At 40.3% G+C, this 10,869-nt stretch overlaps 1 protein-coding gene across 1 annotated transcript in view; it reads left to right on the forward strand.

Moving 5' to 3' along the window:
* BASP1 (brain abundant membrane attached signal protein 1) overlaps window positions 1-10,392 on the forward strand; it is a 51,644-nt gene extending 41,252 nt beyond the window's left edge. The window contains exon 2 of the mRNA XM_084281553.1: window positions 9,509-10,392. Within this exon, the coding sequence (XP_084137679.1) occupies window positions 9,518-10,252 (735 nt within the window). The 5' untranslated portion in view covers window positions 9,509-9,517 and the 3' untranslated portion in view covers window positions 10,253-10,392. The remainder of the gene's footprint in view (window positions 1-9,508) is intronic.
* Window positions 10,393-10,869: the final 477 nt, after the last annotated feature.

Raw genomic sequence — 10,869 nt, forward strand, 5'->3', positions numbered from 1 at the left:
TGTCTCAAATTTGATTGAAACTAGTTTGACCAGTTAAATGGGCATTAAAGTAATAAAGTTTTTTAAAGTATGGAATCTTTAGCAGATATAGTGTAAATGTAGATCCCCATAAATAATTATCTCCACTGACAGTTCCCTAGTTTAATACTTTAAGGTGTTTTTTTTTAAAAAGTGAATGTGGTTGTACATGTCCTTGCTAAGGAAATGGCAGGTAACTTTTCTATTTATTCAAACAGTAGCTGAGATCCTTAGTTATTGAAAGAAACATGCAGATGAGGATTATATAACTTTTTTCTTTTTTTTTTTACTTTTTTTTTTTTTCCTTGTAGCTGTACTCTGGTACAGAAACCATGAATTTGAAAAGCCACATGCCTCATACTGCATGTTTAGTATAAGGCTGAATGTTCTTTGTTCAGGAGATAGAGATATATAAGTGATTGGCTTTACACTTGAAAAAAAAAAAAAGATTTCCCAGCATACAGTCCCTCCAGGATGGAGGTTTTAGCACACCTGCTTTTCACCAAGATTGTAGCGTGGAGAAGGCAAATATTTTCATTGCTTACTAGCATCTGACTGTTACAGTTTTAGAGTGTCTCTTCTGTAGGCACCCAAAATGTCTCAGGGGTCTATAAGCCAAGCATGGCAATATATTTTTGGTACTGACATCTGTGATGGAGATAATGCCAAAGGGACACGTTTTGAGTAAAATGCAAATTGGAAGGAAATTGTCCTGTTATCTAGGCTTTCATCATTTTGCGTGTTTTTGTAGTTAGATGTGGTGGTGGTGCTTAAAATATTTGAGGGAAACAAAAAGTGGTTCACCATAATTGGAATAATATGTGTGGAATCTTACCTCTGCCTCTGCCGTGAGCACGCTTGGGCCCTAAACAGGTGTGGGTAATCAGCACCTCTGAAATTTGCATAATTTCCTATTGAGGAACTTAAATCTAGGATACAGATTAGAAAACTTTTGCTATTGTAACATATGTATTAAACTGTTTCTTGGGGAGTCACACATAAAAACCAAAGTGACGTTGTAACTTGAAATGGATAAGGAGGAGGCATGGACTTTTATTTTTGGCTTATTCTTTCAGGTTGGTTTTGAAGCCTGCAAACTCTTTCTACAGGAGGTGTTGTAAAATTAATCTCAGTCTCTGTAAAACAGGTGTTTACAGCAGAGTTCCCTCTTCCAACTATGTGCCTAACAATAGTGTGATTATGATCTTGGTCTGGGGCAGGCTGACTTTTGACTGCATGTGTATATCTGTACGAGCACGTCTGTACGCTGCTTTTTTTTTTTTTTTTTTTTTTTTTTTTTTTTTTTTTTTTGACAGAGGGAATATATGCAGGTAATCTGAATATGGGAGAAATGCTTTGAACATGAGCTAGGTCTCAAGCCTGTAGGAAGGCTGGTATATTGAATAGGGCAGATGAGGCAAATAAAAATGGATGGAAGCATTTTTCATTTCAGCAATTGGAGCATTGAACAAACCGAAAACACAACTAAGCAATGCATACACTACACTGTTAAAATAATCTACTTCATGTTTCTTCTGTGTTGCTTGATTTTTAATATGACTCATGTTTCTGTATAAACAGTGCAAAACAGGCTTGGAGGAGCTGCCAGGGATGAAACTGGAGGCACTGGCAATTGTATCTATGCTGCTGGGCAGTGCATCATTGTGTTGGATTACTGAAAAAACGGATGTGTCAAAAGCAGTGAGGTTCTGATTTGAAACCTGCAATTAGAAAGTATCAAATAATGTTAATACTAAAACAGATCAGCTAGGGAGAAGTGTCTAAGGAGAACTGGATTAATGCTATTTCTATCTATATTAGCTGGTCAGATAGAATCACAGGATCATTTAGGTTAGAAAAGACCTCTAAGATCATCACATCCAACCTTTAACCTTGCACTGCCAATTCTACCACTACACTGTGTCTCTAAGCACCACATCTACATGTCTTTTAAATACCTCCAGGGGTGGTGACTCCACCACTTCCCTGGGAAGCCTGTTCCAAAGCCTCACAACCCTTTCAGTGAAGAAATGTTTCCTAATATCCAACCTAAACCTCCCCTGGCACAACTTGAGGCCATTTCCTTTTGTTCTATTACTTGTTGCTTGGGAGAAGAGACTGACCCCCCCACACCAATACAGCCTCATTTGAGGTAGTTGTAGAGAGCAGTAAGGTCTCCCCTGAGCCTCCTTTTCTCCAGACTAAACAACCCCAGGTCCTTCAGCCACTCCTCATTAGATGTGTTCTCTAGACCCTTCACCAACTTAATTGCCCTTCTTTGTCCAGGTTCCAGCATCTCAATGCCCTTGTAGTGAGGGGCTGAATACAGAAGGACAATCACTTCCCTGGTCCTGCTGGCCACACTGTTTCTGATACAAGCTGGGATGCTGTTGGCCTTCTTGGACATCTGAGCACACTGCTGGCTAATATTGAGCTGGCTATCGACCAATACCCCTAGGTCCCTTTCCAATGGGCAACTTTCCAGCCACTCTTCCCCAAATCTGTATCACTGCATGGGGTTGCCGTGCCCCAAGTTCAGGACCCAGCACTTAGCCTTGTTGAACTTCATACAGTTGGCGTTGGCCCATTGCTCCAGTCTATCCAGATCCTCCTGCAGAGCCCTCCTATGTGTGAACAGATTAACATTCATTCCCAGCTTGGTGTCATTGGCAAACTTACTGAAGGTACACTTGATCCCCTCATCCAGATCACTGATAAAGACATTAAAGTGTATAGAAAATAGAAAATGGGGTCTCGGCCTACAAAGCACAGCCTTGCCTGGGGTGAGTAGGTGTTTGTACATAGCAGAGCATCTCTTCCATGCTGCTTATGGACTTGGGAAGGCATGGCACATAAGTCCATGTTCTCTAGATGTTTTCTAGATGGCTTTGTAGCCAGGGAAGCTAAGGGTGTAACAGCTTAAAGCAATGACATATACTGCATTCGGGAGCCAGCTGCAACAGAGCAGCTCTACATCATGTCTTCATACAGTGCACAGCTCAGTATTGCACAAGTGGCTTTAATAAAGGGTGACACATGCAGAGACTACCTAATACAGAACCTTGATGTGTTTGTTTCTGCAGAAGCTCCTAAATCTAAAGTAGTGTTGGTGTCTGACCAGAGTCAGACTGGGCAGTGGACCTTCAGTGGTTATGCACCTCTATGGTCTTCAGCTGTAGAGTCCTCCAAGTGAGGAGGGGTATATCCAAAGACTTTGGTAGCTGCTTTCAATGTAACCCATGAAATCTTCATCACTTTTTGATCAAATAATTGATAGATTTTGTCTTATTTAGGAATTCTGCCTAGCTAGCTAGCAAAGATGAATTATGCATGTGAAGTACTTGTGGTTTCAGGTTGATGCTAATGTGAGTTGATAATTTTGGCAAAGCCTTTGCCTGTGATGAATCTGCTGATCTTCATTACTATTCTGTTCCTGGAAAAATGGGTTCCTAACTGATGAATTAATACATACCCCAGAGCCCAAGTATTTCACATGAATCTTAGTAATTCTCAGGTACAAATTTTTAATTTGCTCACAAAATAATCGTCATATGTTTATTAAATTTTCTGATAAATCGTTATACTTTTCAAGTGAACAAGTTACTCATGTATGAGTTGTTAAATATCCAGACACAATTTCATATCAGCCTGCAGTGTACTTAAATTATTATAAGCCTCATAATGGCAATCTATTATAAATGCTCATAATTCACATATGTTAATGATAAGTGGCTAATATTTAAAAAGTACACCGTCTTTCCCATTTTTCTGTGGTATACCTGTCCCAAATAATTTTAAAAGAACTTAAAAATCAAAGTTCTTCATAAAAAAAAAAATAAAAAAAATACAACAGAGGTATTCTACTTCTAACCAAAGAAAAACAGGACTAAAATCTGGCTGAAAATTACACCCTTAGACTTGGCAATACAACTTCTTAGGATTCTTCTACTGGCTGTCTATTAGAAGAAAACAAGACAGTAACAAAACTGGCATTGGATTTTTTTAAATATCAAAGTTAGAAAATCATGTGAGCACAATTTCTGGGTTTTAAGCATTTACTGTTCATTTACTCCATGCTCCTTTACAAGATCTTGAGGTTAATAAGGCTTTGGAGGAAGAAAAGGAGGTACAGTAGTTACAGGCCTGTGCACAAACTGAGGAAATGAGAAAAGATTATAAGTGGTCAGCAAAGAAAACAGCACAGACTGGTCACACACTCCCCAAGCACCAAGCTGAGATGTTCCCAGTGTACTGTCATGCATCTTGCAGCAATAAACATGCTGAATCACTAAGTTTTAAGGACTCACCTGGAACGACCATTAACATGTGGAAACCACAGGTCATGCATGCATCTAATGAGCTGATGTCTTGTTATGTTATGATACGTGAAGCTGCTATCACAGACCTGCAGGTATGGCATTGCTTCAGCTGCCCACTTTCCAGGAGAGAAGAGGAGAAAAAGAAAAGTCACTATTACTGAGCTGTAAAGAGGCTTGAACCTGAATGAGACCTAACATTTCTGCTCTGTTAATTCCAAGTAATGGCAGAAGAAAAAGATTTGTGAGGATAATTGAGAAAGAACAGAGAAGCAGGGCTTTGTGGCTGAAGGCAGGGCTAGTGAATCAAATTCTGTATGGGGGTTTACTACAGACATCTTCTAAAATTAACCCAGTAAACTGGTTGTCTGGGGCTGGTGAGTTAGGATAGTGTGTGTATGTATAAGGAGAATCATGAAATTGTACTGCATATCTTAAGAAGTAGTAAGTTTTCAAAAATACTTTGAAATTTATGCTTGAAAATCCCTTATTTGCCTAAGTCTCTATATAAATATCCCTTTATAAAAACTTCCATTGCTTTTTCAAAACAGAGGTGTAAAGCAAATCAATGAAGTAACAGAGATGCAAAGCTTTCTTCAAGATATTTTTATTTATTTTGAATAGTTGGTTCTGGAGCACTTTCTGGGATTGTTATTTCTTTTGGTTTGGGTTGTTGAAATCTTGCCTTGGAAGGGATGTGCATTTTGCAGCTCCTGTCTGCAGGTGATGTGAGACAATTCATGCTCAGGAACTGGCTTGCACCAGGGCTACTTTGGACGGACCTGCCTCACACACCTGCATTGCACCAAAGGCAGCAGGACTTCAGAAGATACCTGTTGCCTTCATGAACTGTATTTTTTTGGAGGTTGACTGAGTTCCCCACACTTTACATGAAGTTGAGCATGAGCTTTGGAAGGTTAGCTTTGGCAGGCATGCAGTGGTCCCTTCCTGATGTGCTGTTTTCTGCTTTGAGGGTGACAGCTTGTCCTCCTCCTCTGTCTGTTTTTGGGAGAGACAGACCCTTTCATGGGATATGGAAGTGTTTGCTAAATGACATTTTTGGAATATTACATGCACTAAAGAAATCTACCTGAGCAGACAAACCATTACTGACAGAAGAGAGAAAGAAAGAGTATCATTCTAGGAATTTACTCATTATAGAAGCACAATTTGAAATATAAAAGTTGGAAATAATATTTTCTGTCCTGAACTGTACGAATGCATGTGTCCTGTGTTCCAGGGACTCATTGCCATCCTATCAGTTTAGTCTTCACCTATAAAATTTGAAATGATCTGTGAATTCTTCTTGCTATACTATGGTCTTATGGACATTGTCCTTTTTTTTTTTTTTTTTTTTTTTTTTTTTGACACTATTATTCCAGGAAATCCTGATTATTGTAAATGTTCAATTTTTAAAGGGCTTAACATGTTCAAGCTGAGCTGTAGATGTGATATTTTGTAATGCAAATACTGTCAGATTATTTCTTCTGTACAATAAGGAAGATAACCTGTGCAAGCTCTCCATTATTTTCCTGCTTTCTGGAGTAGAATGGAAACTTCAGGATGAGCAGAATGGCCAGCAGCTCTTAGGAACTCAAGAAATCCTTGTTCCTGTTGTAGAAGTCCTCTTTAGTGCTCACTGGATCTGTTTCTTGTTCCCTGGGAAGAGCACAACAGGTGAAGAATATTAAACATGCTGCAAAGCAGATGAAGTCTCTTGTAACTTTGATGTTTTGCATTTAACTGTGCTCTTCAGAAGTACTGGTCTGCCAGCGGGTTTCTCAAAGTTGCCTGAAAATAACCAATATATTGCAACTACTTATATCAAGACTGCTTCTAGTCTGTCTCCAGACCATTTCCTGTCAAGTAGTGAAGAGGCAGAGCCATCAAATCCTGTGCCATTTTGCAGGAAAGGTGCTCAGCACCAGAAATTTTGAGGATCCCCCTTTTGGATGTGCTTATTGCAAAGTGTTTTGCACTCAGCTGATAGCTGCTAGAGCCAGGAACCACTACATGACTGCAGTAAGTAGTAAAAGGTATAAGTAGAAGAAGTAGAAGGTATACTGGGCTTTGAATAGTTGGAGACAATTTATTTATATATTTTTTTCATGGTCTTTGATTCAACTTTTTTTTTTTTTTTTTTTTTTTTTTTTTAAGATGTTGTCATTCTCTTTTTTTAGATTGTATCCCTTTGTCAAGAAAGAAGAAAAAAGTCCTCACTCTTGCAAATGCTAGTATGTAAGCAGTAATGCCGAGTGGATTTAACACCGTATACATACAGGCCTTAGTGGTTTAAAGCAGTTTGTTATTTCACTTGTGAGACTTTTCACTGAGACATTTCTTCAGGGAGTGTTTTCTTTAAATAAAATGTCACTGTGGCAGGTTTTTTTTTCTCTCTCCTTTGATCTTTCTTTTCACATTTTTTTTAATTTTTTTTCCATCTCTCTCACTTTCTCCTTTTTTTACTCTGAATGCCTGGTTTCAGAAACCCAACACTGTTCAGACAACCAAGTGACCCGATTGCCAGCAAAGCTAAGTGACTTGGATGAAGAGATTAAAACTGGTGTAGTACACTTAAGATAGGACAATAATTCCTTGTGAATAAATTCGGGAAAGACTTGGCATTCTGCCTTCATATAGCACAAGGCAGGATTAGCCATGCAAGAATACTCAACACAGACACAGAGATGGTTACATGGCTTGGTCTGTGTGATAGGTTTCTTCCAGGTGCAGATGGCTTTAATTTCAAAATGCTTTTTAAGGTCTGCTTTCTGTCTGCTGCACCCTATGACTCTTTGTGCTGGACAGTGCAGAGCTCTCCTTCAGGCAGGATTAAGGTGGGACAGGGACCAGACCAGCATCTGTTTGTCACAATGGAGCACTTTTTTCTTTTTTTTTCCTGGAAAATGTAACAAGGGGGCCTGGATATGCTACTGGGGACTGGGAGAGGAGGAGGAGGAGGAGAGGGTTTGGTGTTCAGATAGAGGGGAAAGGAACCATTGCTACCTGCAGGGCTGGCTGATAACCCTAGTGATTGCTGCGATTTTACATGATAGCCTGGCATAGCTGTGATGAAGGCTTTTAAAAAGGGAGATTTAGGATTCAGTGTCACAAGGAGCAAATCTGTTCTGTTATAAAGTAGCTGAAACTGCTCTGGAAGGTGGCAGTCCATTTGCAACTGTAAATATTTACTAATAGACCATAATGATAGTCTCTGAACCTCTTCCCTATCTTCTGCTCCACTGTCTGGAGCCAGCTGGCTGTGATGCAAATTGAGACACAGCGATTTCACAGCATACCTCTGAGCAAAGACAGTGCGCGTTTCTTTTCTTAGTTTGGGAGCACTTGTCTCATATGCATGCTTCTCTGCTTATTAAAGGTCCTTTGGCATATGCATTCTGTAGCCAGCTCTATCTGCAGTTAAAAGCTTTCTGTGGAAAAAGAAATAAATCATGGTGAGTTACTACACACAAAATAGCAAAATCTGGAAAAATGCAGAAGATACAGCAAATGAAATTAAGCTTGCAGTATCTGGGTTTTGCTGGGAAACAAATACAGGCTTAATTAGGGATTGCAGATTGGGATGCACACATGACTTCAGTATAAATCTCTGATCCCGCTGATTTGCAAAAGCCCTTTCAAAAAAAAAAATTTTTTTTTTTTTTTTGGTTTTAACTGTACATAAACAGTAAGCTGAAGCAATTTTTATGGAGTATCAGGAAGTCTAGAAAACAAACTAATGTCCATAGCCTGCCCCTAAATACATAAAAAAGTGGTATCTCTGCCATAAAGGTAGAGATTAGATTGCTCAAGTGCAGCTCTGTGGAAGTTTATCCTTTTAGTGTTGTTACTCATAAAATCCCCAACAACAAAGTAGGGTTTAAGCAACATTAGGTTACCATTTTGCAGGGCTATGTGCTGACCCTTCAACAATATTTGCAAATTATTATTCTCATTGAGACCTGAAATCAGACAGTTCTCTGCTGATCATAATTTCTTATTTTTGCCCAAGACATGTGGAAGGTCTGCTCTTGGGCTGTGCCTGTGCCTTGTACCAGTGGTAGCTGTTGAGAGGTAGCCAGTTCTCAGTGGTAGTTAAAGAAATTTACTATACAGCCTTCTATGAGCACTCATATGAATTTTTACTGGTCTGTATTCATGAATTTTGCAAGTGTGTGAAAAAATATAGGGCCTACAAGACTATGTACATTGGAAAAACAGAAAATTAGAATGATTGAGCTCCACTTGGAGAAGCTCATAAACATTTGTTTGGCAGTACTTAAAAAAATTACCTTCTCCACTGTTTTCAAATGACGTGAAACCATGAGATTATGTTTTTATTAACTGTTTATTGAGTCTGAATGATATACTTGTTTTAATATCAGGAACGTATTTTTTAGGCAATTGTAGGGATTTTGAAGTTCATGAGTGAAACAATGTATCTGAAAGTGTCTCCTGATTTAATTGGCAGAGTTTGCTTTGAAGTACTGTGAAAGATGTTGTATATACTTAGCTGAGACTTGCACACACGGGATATGTAAATGCCGGTATGGTTACAAGTGTGCTCAATGTGTGCAGCCATATCATTTCTTTTAAGCAGCAGAAATGCGTACCCAGTCACTTCTGGTGTTTGAAAACCTTGGGCAGAGGCCACAAAGCACATGCCCGTCTCTCCCCATCTTTCTTATTGCACGATACCACATCATATGCACAGCTTAGGGGTGCCCCTGTTGCTTTAGCTGCCTTACCAAGGGGCAGGGGGCTTGTTGTAGTTCAGGCTCCATGTTTCTCATCCATACCTGTTCTGCCATGTGGGGCTGGCTTCCTCATCCTGCATCCCTTTCTCAGGGTGGAAGGGGTTGCAGTATATGCTATTCCTCCAACATCTTATGCCTCCCTTCTCCTGCCATTAGGAGCAGTTAGAGTTGGAGGGGTTCTTGACTGTCCATAAGGCATGGGGCAGAGCCAGGCCTGGGGACCGCGGTGCTGTAGGCTTGTAGGGCTGGAGGCTCGGCGGCAGCAGTGCTCAGCGGGCTCAGTGTGACCAAATGGATGTTGTCCCCCTTTTCTGGAGACTGAAATTTCCCTCTTGCACTTCAGCTGATCTGCTTTTGTTTCTCTCAGTGGTAAACACTGTGTTTTGGGTAACCACCTCTTTCTCTTTTCCATTTCAGAGCTCCAAAATGGGAGGCAAACTGAGCAAGAAGAAGAAGGGGTACAGTGTCAATGATGAAAAAGCTAAAGACAAAGACAAGAAGGCTGAAGGAGCAGCAGCTGAGGAAGAGGAGACTCCAAAGGAGGCTGAGGATGCCCAGCAAACCACAGAGACCACAGAAGTGAAGGAGAACAACAAGGAGGAGAAGGGCGAGAAGGATTCTCAGGTCGCTGCCAACAAGACGGAAGAAAAAGAAGGGGAGAAAGAGAAAACAGTGACCCAGGAAGAAACCCAGAAAGCAGAACCAGAGAAGTCAGAGGCTGTTGTCGATGCGAAAGTAGAGCCACAGAAGAACAATGAACAGGCACCCAAGCAAGAGGAGCCAACTGCAGCCTCTGCTCCTGCTGCCAGTAGCGAAGCACCCAAAACCTCTGAGCCTAGCAGTGATGCAAAAGTTTCCCAGCCTTCAGAAGCCACAGCTCCCAGCAAAGCAGATGACAAGAGCAAAGAAGAAGGGGAAGCCAAAAAGACTGAGGCTCCCGCAACGCCTGCAGCCCAAGAAACTAAAAGCGAAGTGGCCCCAGCTTCAGACTCAAAACCTAGCAGCAGCGAGGCTGCACCTTCTTCCAAGGAGAGCGCAGCAGCCACAGCAGCACCTAGTTCCACTGCCAAGGCCTCGGACCCCGCAGCCCCACCAGAGGAAGTGAAACCTTCTGAAGCCCCAGCAACTAATTCGGATCAAACCATAGCAGTGCAAGATTAAATTGGACAGCCTGTTGAAACAACCACTTAAAACAACCTGTGTCTTTTTTTTTTTATTTTTTCAGCTATACTAACTCATTTCAGATCTGAAATAACAATAAGTATTGCCCAGAAAGAAAAGGATAAAAAAAATGAAAAGGATGTCCCATCAAGCTGGGAGGGAGGGAGGGGGGAGAATCCAAATAGTATTTTTGTGGGGAAATATCTAATATACTTTCTGCCAACTTGACACAAGTCCTGGATTAAAAAAAAAAAAAAAAAGTAAAATAGATGGATGTCTGAAAGTACAGCACATCTTTTGTATCTGAACTGCTGTAAATGCATTCCACCAATGTATCAAAATCTTCTTTTTGTTCTGTAATGGGGTTTGGGAGTGATGTGTTTGATTCTGCCCACTGGGTTTGTGCCAAGGCAATCAGATCTTTATGAAAGCAGTATTTTCTGTGTTATTATTTTATTTTATTTTTTTTAAATTTTATTTACAGCCTTTCTTATTTTGATATTTTTTTTTATGCAGTGGATGAATGCCAACTTTCAGACAAAACCCACTTAGCTGTCCACATATTTCTCAATGCCAATCCTCCAATTCTTCCTCTCCAAATATTTTTTGGGAGTAAA

Source organism: Netta rufina (assembly GCF_964035555.1).
Source record: "Netta rufina genome assembly, chromosome: 2".
NCBI lineage: Eukaryota > Metazoa > Chordata > Aves > Anseriformes > Anatidae > Netta > Netta rufina.